The 20,376-nt window shown below is 43.6% G+C and overlaps 2 protein-coding genes across 5 annotated transcripts; one reads left to right on the forward strand and one right to left on the reverse strand.

Moving 5' to 3' along the window:
• Positions 1-646: 646 nt before the first annotated feature.
• On the reverse strand, positions 647-14,329 carry LOC129812982 (tRNA (adenine(58)-N(1))-methyltransferase catalytic subunit TRMT61A-like). 3 transcript variants are annotated; one of them, XM_055865046.1, is made up of 4 exons: positions 14,064-14,329; positions 12,717-13,120; positions 6,332-6,598; positions 647-1,589 (listed from the first exon to the last, which is right to left on the reverse strand). In XM_055865046.1, the coding sequence occupies exons 2-4, from the start codon at positions 13,045-13,047 to the stop codon at positions 1,297-1,299; spliced, it is 891 nt and encodes a 296-aa protein (XP_055721021.1). In that variant the 5' UTR covers positions 13,048-13,120; positions 14,064-14,329; the 3' UTR covers positions 647-1,296. The 3 variants fall into 3 exon arrangements, with proteins under 3 accessions (XP_055721021.1, XP_055721020.1, XP_055721019.1); XM_055865045.1 differs by having other exon boundaries at positions 12,717-13,079; positions 14,064-14,328; XM_055865044.1 differs by lacking the exon at positions 14,064-14,329 and adding an exon at positions 13,971-14,049 and having other exon boundaries at positions 12,717-13,079.
• A 1,461-nt stretch (positions 14,330-15,790) lies between these two features.
• On the forward strand, positions 15,791-20,370 carry LOC129812985 (creatine kinase, testis isozyme-like). 2 transcript variants are annotated; one of them, XM_055865064.1, is made up of 8 exons: positions 15,791-16,051; positions 16,824-17,025; positions 17,820-17,974; positions 18,106-18,238; positions 18,757-18,928; positions 19,219-19,342; positions 19,497-19,686; positions 20,064-20,370. In XM_055865064.1, exons 1-8 carry the CDS (start codon positions 15,983-15,985, stop codon positions 20,240-20,242), a joined length of 1,224 nt encoding a protein of 407 aa, XP_055721039.1. In that variant the 5' UTR covers positions 15,791-15,982; the 3' UTR covers positions 20,243-20,370. The 2 variants fall into 2 exon arrangements, with proteins under 2 accessions (XP_055721039.1, XP_055721040.1); XM_055865065.1 differs by having other exon boundaries at positions 16,021-16,130.
• Positions 20,371-20,376: the final 6 nt, after the last annotated feature.

Genomic DNA, 20,376 nt, shown 5'->3' on the forward strand with positions numbered 1-20,376 from the left:
TACAGAAGAATGTCTTTTTTATGATTGTGTTTTGCTTTTCGTGTATAATAACATGTATTTTGTGTATATGAATGTGTAGTTTAATGTTTGTGTATTGTGGTGCTATACTGGGCTAATCTGGAAAAGAGACCTTGGTTTCTGCATTGAAAATAAAGGTTCTATAAAAAAAATCCCACCAACAGGGTCAGCTTCTACACAGGAGACCTGACCACAAAGGACTGTTAACCCACAAAAATCCCACAAATACTTCAATAACTAAATCACCATCCCATCCCCCACATACTTTCTAAGCACGGTAGGGAGCTTTATTCAAAGAACACAAACCTTTAAGCGTTACATAACCTCTAGGTTCTCCCATTATGAAAACATTGAAACAAACCTGTACAAAATCATTGGTAAGGAGTGAGGACAATGTCATTGGGCAGAGGTTGTGTTTTTCTGAGTAACAGTCTGTTTCATCTACAATCAAAGAGTGAGGTTTACAGTCCCTCACAAAGAGAAAGAGAGCAGTGGAGAACATCTCCTCCTCCTCCCAGCCTAGGACGGCTGCCATTTCTCTGCCTTTTTTGGTCTGGAGCCACCGGCCATCCAGCAATGATGATAATAGCCGACCATAGTTAAAGAAAACGTCACAAGCACAGGGCAGTAGGAAGAACGGTAAGGTGTTTATTTAGCCTTGTTACAGCATCCCCCTCAGCTGAGACAAAACACAATTTCTCCCACCATTCTACAAATGTAAAAATTGCAACAAAAAAATTGTCCTCCAGAGAGAGACACTGGGTAACAGTGGGGGATAAGATACTATTATTTAAATCCTGAATGACACAAGAACATATCAGTAGCATGATTAGAGCGATTGTACATGACAGACTAAGAGCGAACCTCTCAGACAGCTCTTCACAGCCCTGTGTAGAGACCCTAAGCAATCAGCAGCCTATTTATAGAATCCCACTTAGCCCGCTCTTCCCTCCCTCTGTTAGAGTGTGTTAGGGATGTGTGGGTTTGTGTGTATACATTCATCAAAGTCTACGAAAGACACTGGAAATAGCCTAAAACAGCAGCTATTTCTCAACCATGTCTCTCTCCAAAAGGATGTCAGCTGTCGACTGAAATGTAGAGTTTTAGCTGAGCAGTGGAGAGGAAGGGAAAGTACAGTAAATCAGTCTGAGCAGGTTTTCCACCCAAGTCAGGTTAGGTCCCAAGTCATCAGCACTGCATTTAGACCTTGTGGAGTTCCCCAGGCATAGTCTCCTAGACAACAGTCTCTGCCCACTCCAACCTCCAGCAGTCAGTTCTCTACACAGAGGGTTTGGTGGCGAAGGTAAGGTAGCCAGTGTGCCCTGCCATGTCCCTGGGCGGCGTGGTTGTCTTACAGAGAACAGAAGCATTGCTAGGGACTGGGGTGTCAGTTGGGGTCTCCAAGGGCTGGTCGGACCCAAAGTCCGGCAAGGGGAGTGTGATGGTGCGCACGTCATGCACCCTCAGCAGAACCTCTAGAGTGCTGATCTCCTGGAAACCCTCATCAGCCAGCGCCTCAACAGTCTTCTGCACCTGCTCAATACACGGGGAGAAGGAGCACACACGACCCCCTGCAGAGAGAGAGGTGGGGACAGGAGGAGATGACAGGATAGAGAAAGGGGTGGGGACAGGAGGAGATGACAGGATGGAGACAGAGGTGGGGACAGAAGGAGATGCGGAGATGACAGGATAGAGAAAGGGGTGGGGACAGGAGGAGATGACAGGATGGAGACAGAGAGAGAGGTAGGGACAGAAGGAGATGGGGAGATGGCAGGATAGAGAAAGGGGTGGGGACAGGATGGAGAGAGAGAGGTGGGGACAGAAGGAGATGGGGAGATGACAGGAGGAGATGACAGGATGGAGACAGAGAGAGGACAAATAAGCAGAGAAAAGGAGAGCCAGTTATTGAGTCAGTTATTCTGTTTCAATCTCACACTCTTTACTTTTGGCAGTATCTATGTAAACTTCCAGAGTTTGGTTTATTCATCCCTAATGGAGATTTTGGACACTCCTCTAGCCACCTTTAAGAGGCATATTGTGATTCAGAAGACAGGTTAAGACAGACTCGGCTGGTGAATTGGATTCCAATGCTGACATCAAACACGTCAAGAGATTTACAAAGCCAAAGATTTTTAGATATTCACAACAATGAGATATTGGCCTAATCATAAACATCTTATTGTTCTTGTGTGTTATGTTGAACAATGAAGAAGCAAGTCAACCATTTTAAAAGCAAGGAGTAAAATGCTATACACATGACCAGTTTAGTTTAAAGAAGAACAAATTGAAATGTTCCACTGGTTGCCCAAGTCATTGTAGTTGCTATGGTGATGACCCTTGTTGACCATTGGTTGATTGAGAGAAGCAGAAGACAACTAGCTAGTCAAAACATCTGAGGCCAGGCAGCCTTGGTCAGAATGCAAGGCTGTCTCAGATGTTTTGACTAGCTAGTTGTCGAATGCCTTGAACAATAGCTCTCACACACTTTCTGGATTTGTGTTGACAACAACCTGGTCATCACTAGCTCCACCTCTTCTGCTTCTCTCAATCAACCACTGGTCAACAAGGGTCATCACCATTTCAACACAAAAATAATTTCAAAGTGCATTAAATAAGAGAAAATAAATATCTATATTTATTTTTTTACATTATATTTTATCTCATAAAAGTGTTCAAGGAAGGGAAGGCCAGCCGATAAAGATGAGTCAAAGGTGCAATATGCAGAAATTGCTCCACCAATTCCTGGTTGCTAAAATTCTAATAGTTCACCTAATTTCAGTTTGTGACAAAATAAGCACCCAGAGTGTAGAGAATCATTGTACCATCTAAACCGCAGTGAAATAGATTTTCAATAACAAACATTTTATTTTCAGCTGGTGTACAAAACCGAAAGTAAAAGACGTAAAAACTAAAGTTAGGAACGGGAAACAGAAATGGCGCACAAAAAACAATTGTACTGCGTCTTAGACTTTGCAGCTTTAAGGCCTGCTTTAACAGTCTGAGCAGTCCTGAGACTGTCAGGAATTGTCAAGTGCCCTCATCATAAAACAGGGACGTTGTGTGCGTTCTGTGTGGTCAGGCCTAATAAAGGATAACAGAGGGTTGTTAGGACAGATGGAGTAAAGCGGTTGGACTAGGACAGGTGGAGTGGGAGAGAGGGACAGCCCTGCCACTCATTAGTGTATTTTAACAGGATCACAGCAGATCCACTTAACCCAGGATCACTAGAATCGTCTCCTCCTCCTGCTTTCTAGTCTACTTCCACCACCTCCTCCTCCTCTCTGGCCAAAACCTGGACGTGCAACACTCAGGCTCCAGGTTTGTGTGCGCATGTTTTGCTTCTATGGTGACAAGAAATCAGTCACAGGACCAGTGTTGTAATACACAGATCTGAAAGATGAAGCAGAACGCAATACGAGTGTGTAGAATCACAAAACACACAAGACTATGCATGCGTTTCCACTGGGCTAAAGTATCCAAAGAAACAGCCTACACACATCATTAACTAACATCCAAGAATGTGTGCAAACTGCAAAGAATCTTCCTCTCTCTGCTAAACACAAGCTCCATAGAACCACAGCAGGGTATGAGAGCAGCTTACCAAAATATCTTCAAGAACCTTGACAGACTGAGTAAAGAATGTTGTCTAAATCACACACCTATTACAGATGCCAAAATCTCACTGGGAGAATAATTTATTGTTAAATCTACAAAGTGAGGTGGCTTTTTAGCCTAACGAGTCCAGCAAGCAACACATGCAGACATTTACTAGTATGTGCCATGCACACACACACCAAAGTCGAAATAAAGTAAGATATGCCTTACTAGACAAGCCCTTACAAAAACTAGTGTCCGAATACGCGTACTTGCATTACAAATAGCAGGCATTTTGGATATGCGAAAAAATAAATGTTTATGGTATGTGAAATTCGGAAACTGTGGTATGCTTTAAATGCCAGGATGTCATACTCATTTAGGCTTTATCTGTTATAGTAGAATTCGCTGCACACTATTGAGGAAGAGAATTGTCTTTCAAGACCCATGTGTGCCTGACACCAGCTGAGGGATCACACTGTACAAAAAATCAACGAATGGCGGGAATCAACGCAATTGTGCATTAAAACCCAAACCGGCTACGGGCGCCATCGTGCATAAATGTATTTTGTCCTACACCAAACACGATCACGACACGCAGCTTAAAATATCAAAACAAACTCGGAGCCAATTATATTAATTTGGGGACAGGTCGAAAAGCATTAAACATTTATGGCAATTTAGCTAGGTAGCTTGCACTTGATAGCTAATTTGTCCAATTTAGCTAGCTTGCTGTTGCTAGTTAATTTGTCCTGGGATATAAACATTAGGTTGTTTAGGTCCTCTACTCTGACAATTAATCCACACATAAAACGGTCAACCGAATCGTTTCTAGTCATCTCTCCTTCCAGGCCTTTTCCATATTTAGACTTAAAATTGTGATTGGCATCTAAACTTTCATAGTATTACCATGACAACCAGCAACACAGTTAGTCTTTCAATCACCCACGCAGGTATAACCAATGAGGAGATGGCACGTGGATACCTGCTTCTATAAACCAATGAGGAGATGGGAGAGGCAGGACTTGCAGCGTGATCTGCGTCAGAAATAGAAAGGACTTATATTTTAGCCCCTGGCAACGCAGACGCTCATTGACTCGCGCGAGCAGTGTGGGTGCAATAATTGAGTAACAGATTTCAAAATATATTTTTCGTCGCTCGCTTTGTGTAGTCAGGGTATAAGATGACGTACTCTCAGTAGGATGAGCCTAGTATGCTGATATTCCTTGCTTACTGCATTCGATTTTACTAAACAGTACGTTCTAAATGGTATGTAGTACAATTAGTACAGTACGCAGTTTAAGTAAGTAGTAGGCAAGCCAGATTTCGGACACAGCCAATGTCTAGTGTTGGAAACATGGGATCTCTCAGATAAGACGTTCCATTGACAAATAGGAGCAGCCCTTCTCTGGAAAGCTCAAAACACAGCCCCAATCGGCCCCATGTCTTTGGCAAACAGAGGGGGTGTGTGGGGGGCAGGAGGGTTTGTGCCAGGATCTAGGGTCCTCTGAGCACAGCTTCTCTAAATAAAAGGTGCAGGCCACTGGCCAAATAATTAAAAAAATTACAGAGAGAAAAAAAGACAGCCATTACCTCTGCTCCATATTCTTCCCCTTACCCTGGTTCTCAGATACTACAGACCAAATCTAAAGCAGGGAAAGGAAAATGTACGGAAATCTCCTTTATTAGTGGTTACACAAGGACTGTACAGGAGCATGTGAAGCTCACATGGGCGGTATAATTGACTGGTCAAATGCTAGATGCCCTTGGCTGAAGCATGGAGAGAGACGGCTCCATAGTGTCCAGTCCTCTAGAGGAGTGTGAGAGAGACTGGGACTCCAGTGTCTCAGCCCTGAAGAGAGGGAACAAAATTGTGCCTTGCCTAAAGGAGACTCACGCTACCTCCCTGCAGCACATAACCCTGTATGGTCATGAGACTGATTCTACATCCAGATATCTGTCTGTTTGCTTGTGGCTCTCTGTGTGTGTGTGTGTGTGTGTGTGTGTGTGTGTGTGTGTGTGTGTGTGTGTGTGTGTGTGTGTGTGTGTGTGTGTGTGTGTGTGTGTGTGTAAGGGAGGGTCAGATAGCTAGAGAGAGGAAAACGCAGACGTGAAACCATAGAAGGGAGGACTGAACAGTCTACCACGGGAGAGAACGTAGGAAAGGGTGCTGAGTCTCTCTGCACCGTTACTAGTCCATGTCCCACATTCCATCTGTTTATGCACCTTGGGATTATACAAATATTTTATAAAGCTGTTTATAAACCAGTGATCCCAAGTAAGTAACTGTACTAGCCTAGGGCACTATGTGAATACTTTATAACCTTGTGATGTATTCTACCCATGTCCCACCTTTAGCCTATACAGTCACGCACGCACACATACTGACCACCCCACTAAGCTGCCAACCTGCCCAGGCTTGTCGCCACTGTACATGGGTCCTGATCTCCATGGAGACCACTGCATGCTCTTTAGTCAGGTCACGTTATTCTGCATCCGTGTGTCAAGGAAGTAACAGAGAGGAACAAGCATGAGCTGAGCCAAGGCCACATTTAATGAGAGCTCTGCTGACCCAGATCAATATCCAATATGGCACTGACTGTACTACATTGCACAGCCAGAGAACAAAGGCTGGCTGGGATTCATGAGTGGACAAGCCAAAGTCATGTTCTCTGGACCAAGTTCCTGGCTGCTTCTACACACGCACACCCCTTCTTACCCTGCCTCTTCATGGCGTTCTTGGCATGTTTGACAGCCTCCCAGGGGGAGGGGATGTCCAGGAAGACAGCATCTGCAACCCCCGTCACTCCAAAGCCCTCCTTGCAGACGTCCTGGTTGCGGACGGTGACCAGGTGGCCAACGCGGTGCTCCCTGAACTCCTCAGCCGCCTTCTCAGCACGCTGCTGGTGGAACTCCACAGTGTGTAGGTGACCAGTAGGCGCGATGGTGCGCAGGATGGCGTGGGACAGAGAGCCGCTGCCCGTGCCTACAAACAAAACATACAGGGAATGGGTTATGAGACTAGTAGCCGTGGTGGTGTCATGAATCAGGGTTTCCCAAACTCAGTCCTGCCCCCCCAGTGTACATTTTGGTTTTTGCCCTAGCGCTACACAGCTGACTCAAATTACCAACTCATCATCAAGCTTTGAATATTTGAATTCGCTATGTAGTGCTAGGGCAAAAGGTCAGTGGAAATCCTGTTATAGATGACTGGGGCGTTCACAACAACTGAGAAAAATGTAGAAAACAGATCAATACAGAAGTGCTTCCATTTTCATGTCATTATACTCAATCAACAGGTCTGATGTACAGTAGTACAGTTGTGCAAGTAATCAAACCTTGGAGTGTCATAGGACCACAACAATAACTGCAGTTGTGTCTGATCGCATCTGAAGTGATCATGTGACAAGGCAGGGGAACATGGTGATGGGCTACAGTGCCCCTTCCTCCTCCCGCTCCTGACATTGCGTCACTGCTGCTTTTGTTCTCATGGCAACAATGGGGGTAATGTTTACCACACAGCGGCACATTGACTTGCTAACGCCACACCAGTCAACTAACCGGATGACCGACAGAGCCAGGGGAACAGCAGAGGGGTTGAGAGCTGTACTACTACTAGTCTCTCTCCAGGACCTTCAACTGGATGACAAGTGTCTGGTCTAAACAACTGTATATGAAGGGTCTAAAGAAAAGGATAATACTCATTTTAGTATGATGCTGTGTGTGGGTAGTGCTGCATGGTAAACCATTTCCAAGGCTTTGTATACTGAACAAAAATAAAAAACAACAATGCAACAATTTCAAAGGATTTTACTGAGTTACAGTTCATATAAGGAAATCAGTCAATTGAAATAAATTCATTAGACCCTAATCTATGGATTTCACATGACTGGGAATAACGATATGCATCTGTTGGACAGAAACACTTTATTTTTTTAAGTAGGGGTGTGGATCAGAAAACCAGTCAGTGTCAGTGTCATTTTCCTCATGCAGCCCAACATCTCCTTTGCATAGAGTTGATCAGGCTGTTGATTGTGGCCAGTGGAATGTTGTCCCACTCCTCTTCAATGTCTGGGGAAGTTGCTGGATATTGGCGGAAACTGGAACACGCTGTCGTACACGATAATCAGAGCGTTCCAAACTTGTTCAATGGGTGACATGCCTGGTGAGCATGTAGGCCATGGAAGAACTGGGATATTTTCAGCTTCCAGGAATTGTGTACATATCTGTGCGTTATCATGCTGAAACATGAGGTGATGGAGGTGGATGAATGACAACAATGAGCCTCAGGATCTTGTCGCGTATCTATGTGCATTCAAATTGCCATCGATAAAATGCAGTTGTCTTTAATGTCCGTAGTTTACAGTGCATTCAGAAAGTATTCAGACCCCTTGAATTTTTCCACATTTAGTTGTTACAGCCTTATTCTAAAATGTATTACCTCATTAATGTACACACAATACCCCATAATGACAAAGTGAAAACAGGTTTAGACATTTTTGAAAATTTATAAAAAATATATTTACATAAGTATTCAGACTCTTTGCTATGAGACTCGAAATTGAGCTCAGGTGCATCATGTTTCCATTGATCATCCTTGACATGTTTTTACAACTTGAAGTCCACCGGTGGTAAATTCAATTAGTTGGACATGATTTGGAAAGGCACACAACTGTCTATATAAGGTCCCACAGTTGACAGTGCATGTCAGAGCAAAAACCAAGCCATGAGGTCGAAGGAATTGTCCATAGAGCTTCGAGACAGGATTGTGTCGAGGCACAGATCTGGGGAAGGGTACCAAAAAATGTCTACAGAATTGAAGGTCCCCAAGAACACAGTGGCCTCCATCATTCTTAAATGGAAGAAATTTGGAACCATCAAGACTTTAGAGCTGGCCGCCCGGCCAAACTGAGCATTCTGGGGAGAACGGCCTTGGTCAGGGAGGTGACCAAGAACCCAATGGTCACTGACAGAGCTCCAGAGTTCCTCTGTGGAGATGGGAGAACCTTCCAGAAGGACAACCATCGATGCAGCACTCCACCAATTAGGCCTTTATGGTAGAGTGGCCAGACGGAAGCCACTCCTCAGTAAAAGGCACATGACAGCCCGCTTGGAGTTTGCCAAAAGGCACCTAAAGGAAACTCAGACCATGAGAAATAAGATTCTATGGTCTGATGAAACCAAGATCGAACTCTTTGGCCTGAAAGCCAAGCGTCACTTCTGGAAAAAACTTGCCACCATCCATGGCAGCATCATGCTGTGGAGATGTTTTCAGCGGCAGGGACTGGGAGACTCGTCAGGATCGAGGGAAAGATGAAATGAGCAAAGTACAGAGAGATCCTTGTGAAAACCTGCTCCAGAGCGCTCAGGACCTCAGACAGGGGCGAAGGTTCACCTTCCAACAGTACAACAACCCTAAGTACACAGCCAAGACAACACAGGAGTGGCTTTGGGACAAGTCTCTGAATGTCCTTGAGTGGCCCAGCCAGAGCCCAGACATTTCTGGAGAGACCTGAAAATAGCTGTGCAGCAACACTCCCCATCCAACCTAACAGAGCTTGAGAGGATCTGCAGAGAAGAATGGGAGAAACTCCCCAAATACTGGTGTGCCAAGCTTGTAGCGTCATACCCAAGAAGACTCGAGGCTGTAATCGCTGCCAAAAGTGCTTTAACAAAGTAACGCAACGGGTTGCATACATTTTAGAATCAGGCTGCAACATAAAATGTGTCAAGGAGTCCGAATACTTTCCAAATGCACTGTATGCCTGCCCATACCATAACCCCACCATGGGGCACCCGGTTCAAAATGTAAAAGGACATTGGAGGCAGCTCATGGTAGAGAAATGAACATTCAATTATGTGGCAACTGCTCCGGTGAACATTCCTTCAAATCAGCATGCTAATTGCACGCTCTCTCAAAACTTGAGACATCTGTAGGCTTGTGTTGTGTGACAAAACTGCACATTTTAGTGGCCTTTTATTGTCCCGAGCACAAGGTTCACCTGTGTAATGATCATGCTGTTTAATCAGCTTCTTGATATGCCACACCTGTCAGGTGGATGGATTATCTTGGCAAAGGAGAAATGCTCACTAACAGGGATGTAAACAAATTTGTGCACAAAATTTGAGAGAAATAAGCGTTTCTTCCATATGGAACATTTTTGGGATATTTTATTTCATCTCATGAAACCAACGCTTTATGTGTTGTGCTTATATTTTTGTTCAGTGTAGTTTACTGCCTGATTTCATTCACAACTCTGCTCAAATCCTATTCAAGTGTGTGTGATGTTGTACTATGACAATTCTTACGCACTAAGGTGTTTCAAATCGCAAATATCTAAAACATCTAGTCACCTTCCATGGTACTACCAAGCAGGAACATTCCTCAAAGTACATGTGAAGGCCTATTTCTTCTGCAAATTGTAGCACGGCATGCACTGAGGACATGCCATTTCCATCTTCCACTGGTTACAAGAGCTTATTCAGAATCTGAGTGGCCTTGTTAATTTAATAAGCCTGCCATGTGAGAGCCAGAGACAAAGACTGAATGAGAGCGAAAGAGGTCAAGACCGAGGGATAGAGCGCCATCTGTGAGTATGGTTTGCTGATGTGTGAAGTTGACTGTCCAGACACTTGTCCCGTCTTGAATACTGCAACTCGCTGTTGGCTGGGCTCCCTGCTTGTGCCATCAAACCCCTGCAACCTATCCAGAATGCTGCAGCCAGTCTGGTTTTCAACCTTCTCAAGTTCTCCCATGTCACCCCGCTCCTCTGCACACTCCACTGGCTTCCAGTCAAAGCTCGCATCCACTACAAGACCATGGTGGTGCCTGCGGAGCAGCAAGAGGAACTGCCCCTCATTACCTTCAGGCTATGCTCAAACTCTACACCCCAACCCGAGCACTTCGTTCTGCCACCGCTGGTCTCTTGGCCCTCATACCCCTATGAGAGGGCAGCTCCTGCTCAGCTCAGTCTAAGCTTTTCTCTGTCCTGGCACCACAATGGTGGAACCAGCTTCCCCTGAAGCTAGGACAGCAGAGTCCCTGCCCCTCTCCTGAAAGCACCTGAAACCCTACCTCTTCAAAGAGCATCTTAAATAATCACCACACCCTTCTAGCTCTGTCTTTGCTGATAGCTAATTTATTGAGAAAAAATGTACTTACTATGCCTGTGATGTGGTGTCCCACCTGGCTATCTTAAGATGAATGCACAAAGTCGCTCTGGATAAAAGCGTCTGCTAAATAACTAAAATGTAAATAAATGTAAGAGACATTGCACATTTCTGCTGCCTGAGGAGGATGAGCGGCAGGACAAGAGCCCAGAGTCTCTCCCCATCTCACAAAACGGCCATTAGCACTGGCACTCAGCCCATGCCCACCACGAGGGTGCCACCTGATTGGATAACAAGGCAGCCACATTTGGCATGTTCTTCAGAGGCTCTGAGCAGTGAGCACCCATTAGCCTTCCCATAAAGCCAGCGTTGATGAAAACAGCCCTGACCTGGGACTCCTATCAAAAGTTCTATTCCTGGCAGCAGGATGGAGCCTGGTCAGCGAAGAAATGAAACAATGACATGTGAAGGAGCAGAACATGAGACCTTCTGCTAGGGCTGGGGCTAGAATGGCGACCTTCAGCGCAATCTAGATGACTCCTCTATGTGACTGTGCATTTCCCCTACAACACATGGTGTGCTCAGAACAGCCAACTGATAATTACTGCCTGTTTACATAGCTCATTCACAAAGTCACTCAGGACACAAAATATAAGTCACCCCTGAGATTGGACAAGTTATCGCTTAGATAGGCTTATTGTCGTCATCCAGTGTTCATGTATTAGCAGGTAATAAAGTAGATTTTACATATAATCAGTTGATAAACTTCCAGGCTTGTCAGCTATTATAATCAACATTTAGGAATAACATCTGACCAGACATCCAATAGGTATTTATTTTCTACAGAGTGAAACATGGTTTCAATGGCAAAAAAATTATGAAATCTAATGGAGAGGGCAGGTGATCCTCAGGTTGGTACATTAGGGGTCTTTCATCACTCAATTAGGCTACATTATATTACACAAGTTCAAAACCAACCAACAAAAATGACTCGGCATGCAATGGTGCATTGTAGTAATGCCTTAGCTTTTTGCTCCCTGTGTATGTTTTGGAACCAGACCTTTTTCAAAGCAAAGTAAACACCCACATGAAGAAGCTAATAAATGTGACAATACTGCAGACATGTTGCATCTCCCCATTATGTCAGGGGCTGACCAAGCAGATTTGTTCATCGATACGCCATCTGGAAATTCGCACACGTTTACTGGTGTTCCATCTATAACCCGTGAAGGAAGGAACAGCACAGCAGTTAAACATGATGAAGCACTGCAGCAAAAGCAGCCATCTGCCCCCAGACCCTCCAAGCCAGACACGTACACAGCCCAGGCTGCGTCAACATCCATTAACCACCCACACACAATCACTTTACTTCTGCATTGAATTCAACCAGTTCACACTCCTTACTGGGGAGATTTTTAGATGGTACTACTGTGATGTTCGATCTCAAGTCTAGTCAGATCAGGTTATTGTCATAAACTGACCGCTTAACTGAATAGGTTAATAATGGGATGTAAAACCACAACATTAATTTATCTCTGCTTTAAAAGAGCATAATTTCAACAGGCCTCAATGTAAATGTGATGCTGTGACCCATTGAAAACAGACAATGTCTTTTTTCAACTCTTGATAATCATGACAACTTGGCGTGCATCACCAAAAGCCAAGTGTGATGTTGTCCCAACCACTTCCCTTGGCTCTTGAGCGGGAGCTTTCACTTACCGACCTCTGTTCGAAGAATAATTAGCGTCACATTTATCCTTGTTGTTTTTGAGTGGCTTACCACTAGTCTATGACAAATACTTCCTCCAGATATTTTCTCATTATCTGTGTCCCTCTCTTATAGGGAACATGAAACATGTAATATTTCTACTTTATGAGTATGCTAAGCAATTATTCAGTGCAATGGGTGAAGTTATGGAAAGATTAAAATGACTCATGTCCTCAGATAAAGTAGCTACATAAAGTTGGAAAACAGCTGGTTTTGTCCCTCTCACCTGATTCACAGACAACAGAGCCAGGCTTGAGCTCCAGCATCATGGTGATGTTGGCAATGTCTGTTGTATAGAGGATCTGGGTGCGGTGGGGCAGGTTGAGGGTCCACAACTCAGGAGTGGGATGCAGCACATAGACCCAGCCACCTTTGCTGCAGGTGACCTTGGTGCCAAAGCGCTGGCCTATCAGGTCTTTGGAGTGGCGGATGACTCCGTAGCGTGTTTGTGTTTGGGCACCCTGCTGCACCTTGACCGGCATCATTGAGTCATGACCCAGGAAGATAATTGCAATGTCGCCCTCCTGGATAAACTCTGAATACTCTACAAAACTCATGGCCGGCCTTGTTTGACTCCTATCACGGGGGTCTACAAGAGGGAACCAAAGGGAAGAGTTTCAGGTGTTTTCACTGTAAAGAAATGAAGCCAAAAGGAGTGGAAACTAGTAAACATTTCCCCCATGACAACCAGAACATCCTTTTCACAAATTAATATAAATACAAGATTGATCAATGTATTGGGCGACATTAGCTGATAGTTTAGCTGAAATCAGACCTGCCTCTTCTATGCGAGTTGAAAATTTACTTTTAAATGGACAAATGTGGTCTGTCAAATATGATCAAAATCCCTCCAAAATGGGTTTGTTTACTTTCATACTCATTCGAATGCTCATTTTTACTTTTAGATGTGTGTGTATTGTTAGATACAACTGCACTGTTGGAGCTAGGAACACAAGCATTTCGCTACACCAACAATGACATCTGCTAAATATTTTGTTATGTGACTACTGCGATTTGATGTGCGTGCACTGTATCCGCGTTTATTATTTGTTTTGAAAACAAGTATGATTTAATAATTCTAAACTGTTTGTCGAATAAGAACAGTGGAGAGACACTTCAGTGTGACTGGCGGACAATAATATGGAGAAACTAAGTGAAAAGTCGTTTGTGAATTTTTAAATACATAACGTTAGTTATGATACTTTTGTAGCTAACGTTAGCGCGCTAGTAAGTTAACATATCAATCTGGTAGCTACTGTAGCTAGCTAACGTTAGATACATTACATTTTAAACCGTTAGCTAGCAAACTAACGTTAGTCAATTTAGCTAACGTTTACCAACTAAGTTAACTATAGTTTAACTCGCCAACAACAAATATACATAGCTAATCTTGATTTTGCAAGTCCGCTATTCGGCAACTTCACTGTGGAAAACGTATCTCAATGGTTAACTAGCTCGCTACGTTAGCTAGCTAACTTACCTATGGAAAAACGGTTGGACGCTAAATCTGACCCCATTCGTTAGTCAATGAACAGTCACGGCGAAAAACACTTGCGAGCAAACTTTGACATACCTTATCAAATGTAGTTAGGTACTTGCAGCTATAAAAGCAAAATTGAATTAGATGTGCGAAGTGACTTCTAGCTATGTTGAGTGGTTGATGATCAGTTAGGACTTGTTACTTGCTGTTCAAATGCTGCAGAGCTCACGTGTGGATTTGTCATCAGACTGACCAGACGAGGCTCCTGTTCACAAACATTTACACTATTCGCTTTCACAGTAATCATGAATCCTGCAATGAATGAGGCTGTTTAGATGATATACAAATCTATGAAAACGCGCAAATGCGGCGCTTTAAATTATTTTCAAACTGAGATGCGCAGGCTCCAGTTGATGACGTATGGCATTTCTTAAAAAAGCAGAACATAATCTGCATTATTGCTTAATTATCTGCGACTGCATATTATACTTTTAATGTATTTTTATTATTGGATTTTTTTTTCTGTGTATGTTTGGTTGTTATGTTTTTGTCTCTTTGGGTTTGGGGGGGGGGGGGGGGGGGTATATGTGTATATCCTATTTGGAACTAATACATATATGTGTAAAAAAAAAAAAAAAGTCAGAACAATCAATTAACTGTAAATCATAATTTTTTACATGATGGTCCTACATTTGTTTATGAATCCCTAGGAATTTCAAACAGTTTTAGCAAAGAACAGTTATTTAGGCCCAGAGTCTGTGTATATACGCGCTCCAGCAGGTATATCTCACTGGTCACTCCCAAAGCCAATTCCTCCTTTGGTCGCCTTTCCTTCCAGTTCTCTGCTGTCAATGACTGGAACGAACTGCAAAGATCACTGAAGCTGGAGACTCATATCTCCCTCACTAGCTTTAAGCACCAGCTGTCAGAGCAGCTCACAGATCACTGCACCTGTACATAGCCCATCTGTAAACAGCCCATCTATCTACCTCATCCCCATACTGTATTTATTTATTTATCTTGCTCCTTTGCACCCAAGTATCTCTACTTGCACATTTATCTTCTGCACATCTACCATTCCAGTGTTTAATTGCTATATTGTAATTACTTCGCCACCATGGCCTATTTATTGCCTTAACTCCCTTATCTTACCTCATTTGCACTCACTGTATTTAGACTTTTTGTTTTATTTTTTCTATTGTATTATTGACTGTATGTTTTGTTTATTCCATGTGTAACTCTGTGTTGTTGTATGTGTCGAATTTCTATGCTTTATCTTGGCCAGGTCGCAGTTGCAAATGAGAACTAGCCTACCTGGTTAAATATAGATGAAATACAAATAAAAATAAAAATAAAAATATATGGCTCTAGTTAGGCCAAAGAAGTTCATATAATTGAACAATGTGTAAAAAAATCCCACATTTAAATTCAACTGTTGTTATATGATATCCGTAGCCAGGCTATACAATAAGAGAAAATGTGTAATTACCAAAGATTTATATATACACTAGATTACTAATTAAGGGGCGCTATGTTGAAGCCACCGCACCACCATCTCAGCACTCCTCCCTACACCGTTGTAAAACATATTTGTTTTTGCCACATGTATTCTATTACAGACACCTTAATGCATACTTAAAAATGATATTATGTGAGCTAAACATAAAAATAACAAATACTTTCCTTAAAGTATTTATTTTTAGATTACTAATGTTACTGTCCCAAATATAAAAAAATACATTCTTAAATACGTGAAATTTTGTCCTTGAAACATTTAATTGAAATACTGTAGAATTCCATTTCATTCCTATGGAGGCCTGTGCCTAGTGAGAAGTGCCAATATGGCCGACCGCTGGCTTCAAAACCCCTCACTTGCCAATACATTGCATCAGCAGCAATCCAGGGTAGATATAGGCTACATCATTGGTAAAGAAAGACCAAAGGAACATATGAAAACTGCAATCTCGTATAGCCTAATAATCGACAAATAGGTGGACTACAAATACTGACCAATGGGAGCCGAGTTCGCCTACTATAAAGAACCATCTCCAAGAACATTTTCCACCGGAAAGCCAAATAACGTAAGTGATTGTTCGCCACGGTCGGAAAAATAGGTCTCGTTGTGTCTTCCCACCTAGTAGTGACCAGCCTCGGCAGCAGGTAGGACCACTATTTCTACTCGTTCAGGATGACATTCATTTATCATTCATTGATGGCATAAATCGTTTTAACCCCAAATCAGCTCATTGTGACTAGGCAAGTACTTGGTTTTTAACAGAGGCGACATTTTATTGGCTATTTGTGTCCATCCATATATATTTTTCGTTTTCCGTGAACATTTCGATAACAAAAGACAATGAAAACAATTGTATAACGCCTGTAGCCGTGTTCGAGCGCGAGACCCTGTTATTTTGAATATCTTGCTTTGGTCTGTTACAATCTCGCATAGCCTACCCTACATTTTATTTTTTCAAGGGCTGAGTGATTTGGATATGATTTTTCAACATGATCACACGCATTTACCACTCCAGTCTAGAGCACTATAAAATAGTTATTCGAATTGGAATGACGCTACTGCGCAATCTTTGACATTTGACTGGAGTTCCATCACTCCACCTCTCTTTATCAAATGCCTATCGACATCTGCCTATACTCGTCTGATTGTCGTTAAGTGCGGTGACTGCGATCCGACATCATTGGTGCCGCCGCTACTTTGCATTGCGCATATTCAGCCCTGAACTCGCACGCACCTGATTAAAAACCAAGTATTTGACTGAGATCTGTCGTAGGCCTATTTGTAGTATTTTCAAGATCACATTCACCAGTTTTTACCCCACTCCGTGTTGCGTCCAGGGATCAGCCATGCCGTTCGGAAACACCCACAACGCGCTGAAGATGAAGTACGCTTCTAGTGAGGAGTACCCAGATCTCAGCCAGCACAATAATCATATGGCCAAGATCTTGACTCCTGCCATCTACGAGCGTCTAAGGAGCAAACAAACGCCCAGTGGTTTTACATTGGATGATGTCATTCAAACCGGGATTGATAACCCAGGTAAAGACCCAAGCAGCTTTCAACCATTAAGCCATCTGTTCTGCCTCTTAAATGTGCGTTTAGTGAGGGCATGCCATTTTGTTCTGCACGGTAACCTTGCCGATGGGTAATATAACCCTATGAAAGTATGTCTTCAAGTGGAATGTTGCAGGTATTCAATTGGCCTGCATCAGTACCAAACTCTCAAAGCACAATGGGGCATTGATTTGTTTCGGATAACCTTTTTATTTATGTTATCCAGCAGGGGTCAAGCATCACTTAGGAATAATGCTTATTGGTCAAGCATACCATAATAATAACTTAGCAATATGGAACTCATCATAGGTTGTCACTGCAATTAGTGATGATCTGGTGACTCCATATGAACTGAAATAGTATAGCCTAACCCTTTTTGAGGAGAAATGAGTAGTGTCCGTGCACCATGCCCTTACCCTGTAGAATGTGTTTTGTTATTGTTCAGAAATGATAAAATGGCCAAACTGGCCAAACTGTCTGTCACCTGTCCCTGACCTAGGCCAGCATATCAACCACATGGCCAAGGTCTTAACCCAGAACATGTTCACCAAACTCAGAGACCGTGCCACCACCAACGGCTTAACCATAGATGGTGTCAATCAGACGGGGGTTGATAATCCTGGTAAAACTAACCCATCCGGAGTCTATCGACTCCGCCTGTATATAGCTTAATGAAATGCTAAGTATTGAGTGAGGTTGTCACTGTTTAATCTGTCATGCTCTACAATTTGTTTCCAAATTGAATCCATCCCTGATTGATTTTTCACCCCCCATTCCAGGCCATCCATTCATCATGACTGTGGGATGTGTGGCTGGAGATGAGGAAACATACGAGGTCTTCAAGGAGCTGCTGGACCCCATCATTGAGGACAGACATGGAGGATACAAGCCTACAGACAAGCACAAGACCGACCTCAACCCAAACAACCTGAAGGTACTGCCCTTTAAATGGGTCCCTGGTTGACAGTGGTCTGAGACTCATATTCAACAGTGTACACTGCAGGAAGTTGACCAGTGTTAAGTCACAGAGAATTCAGAACTCAACTTTGGTGTCTGTTTTCACAGGGTGGAGATGACCTGGACCCCAACTACGTCCTTAGCTCCCGTGTCCGAACAGGAAGGAGCATCCGGGGGTTCTGTCTGCCCCCACACTGCAGCCGTGGAGAGCGAAGGGCCGTTGAGAAAATGTCTGTTGAAGGTACTCACCTAAACCCACCCAAAGTGGGCTGGGGCTCTGAGTGGATGCCATTCTCAGAATGATGCCTGGTCCCTGATGCAACATTACTGCGTAAAGAGTCCCCTCTAGTGGTGAACTATGTGAATGTATTTCTACATCTGTTACTGACCGTAAAGGATCACTTTAGACCAGGGGTGTCCGTCATTTTGCCCGGGAACTGCATTTGGTTATATTTCCCAGCCGTCAACATTTGGGAAAATTGGTCCTCTATCGTTTTTGGAATTTGATGCTCCCTGAATGTCTAGCTTTAATTTTGGTGAATATTAGCGAGCTAGACAGTCAAGAAACTATGAATGTAGGTCCATTATCATTTCTACACTGTTTTGAATTTGGTTAGTTTTCCCCACCCGTGGGCCGGATTGGACCCCATCGCTGGGGTCCAATGGTTGTAATGTGATCACCAGATTAGTGAAAGCCACGTAATGGAGTCTCATCCAGTAACCTCAGACAATGTATCTGACACATCTGTTCCTCTGCAGCTCTGGACTCCCTGTCCGGTGACCTGAAGGGGAAGTACTACGCCCTGAAAAACATGACAGATGCTGAGCAGCAGCAGCTGATTGATGACCACTTCCTGTTTGACAAGCCTGTGTCTCCTCTGCTGCTGGCCTCTGGCATGGCCCGGGACTGGCCCGATGGCAGGGGGATCTGGTAAGACAGGGATTTCCCATTCCCATACTTGATGTCCTCAAAGGCATTACAATTTGGTTTTGTTCTTACTCACTGAAGTCATTCTTACTTTCTACCCTCCAACCTATTCAAGTAAATGACTGCCAAGAGGGATAGGAAATGTAGTTACCCTCAAACTAGGTGTTCCTAAATCTCTGGTAAGTCGAAGGGAGAAAGTTCAAAATAGTTTATATGCTGGTGGTGGCTTCATAAGCCACTGTCCATGACCTTATCAGAGGACCATAGAACATTTATTTATTCTAATCTTCAAGGCACAATGATACCAAGACCTTCCTGGTTTGGGTCAACGAGGAGGACCACCTGCGTGTCATCTCCATGCAGAAGGGTGGCAACATGAAGGAGGTGTTCAACCGTTTCTGTACTGGCCTCACAAAGGTGAGCGGGAATATCTGAGGAATACATTCATAAGGCTTTGAGAATGAAATATGAATCATAATTTGCCATATTCATGTGTGAAAACATGCTGGCAATGATCAATCGATGTTTGTAATCCTTTTCTTAATTTGACCCCCAAATCTCTTTTCCTCAGATTGAAACCCTGTTCAAAGATAAGGGCACTTCATTCATGTGGAACGGGCACTTAGGCTACGTGCTCACCTGCCCATCCAACCTGGGAACAGGGCTGCGTGCTGGAGTCCACGTCAAGATCCCCAACATGAGCAAGCATGCCAAATTCGAGGAGGTACTCAAGAGGCTAAGGCTTCAGAAACGTGGAACAGGTACAGAAAATGTTCCATTACTGAACCAGATACCTAATTGTGTTTGTTTGCTGTTCTGTTACTCAGGGTAACTTACATTAAGGCTGTAAAACGACCAGCAATAGTTCTAGCATTAAAGCTGTAATTCCTCTAAAAGGACTATTGTAGCTATGTTAAAGGAGGAACTATTAACCCATTTTGAATTGTATGTCCTCATATGATGCAAAACTCATCATACCGGCTGTATTTCTGCCTGCTTGCACAGTGATGGCTCCGATACACATGGAAACATGAAATGACCCCAGGAATCGATAGAGCATTGCTCAGATGCACCAAAACGATACAATGTTCAAAATGGGTGAATCTTTCTTCAGTCCCTCTTCTGATGTCTATTTCAGGTGGAGTAGACACCGCAGCCGTGGGTGGAACCTTCGACATCTCCAATGCCGATCGCCTGGGCTTCTCCGAGGTGGAGCTGGTGCAGATGGTTGTGGATGGAGTCAAGCTGCTGGTTGAGATGGAGAAGAAGCTGGAGAAAGGCCAGTCTATCGACGGCATCATGCCCACCCAGAAGTGAAAACTCTTGTGATTGCTTCCCTTTGCCATCTGAATGAATGTGTGACACTATCCTGGAATGCACTTACTCTCTCACAAGGTCCTCTTTCATTGTGATAGTGGATTTGAAAATAAAAAAAACTGTTTCAATCCACG

Source organism: Salvelinus fontinalis, chromosome 16, assembly GCF_029448725.1.
Source record: "Salvelinus fontinalis isolate EN_2023a chromosome 16, ASM2944872v1, whole genome shotgun sequence".
In the NCBI taxonomy this organism is placed as follows: Eukaryota; Metazoa; Chordata; class Actinopteri; order Salmoniformes; family Salmonidae; genus Salvelinus; species Salvelinus fontinalis.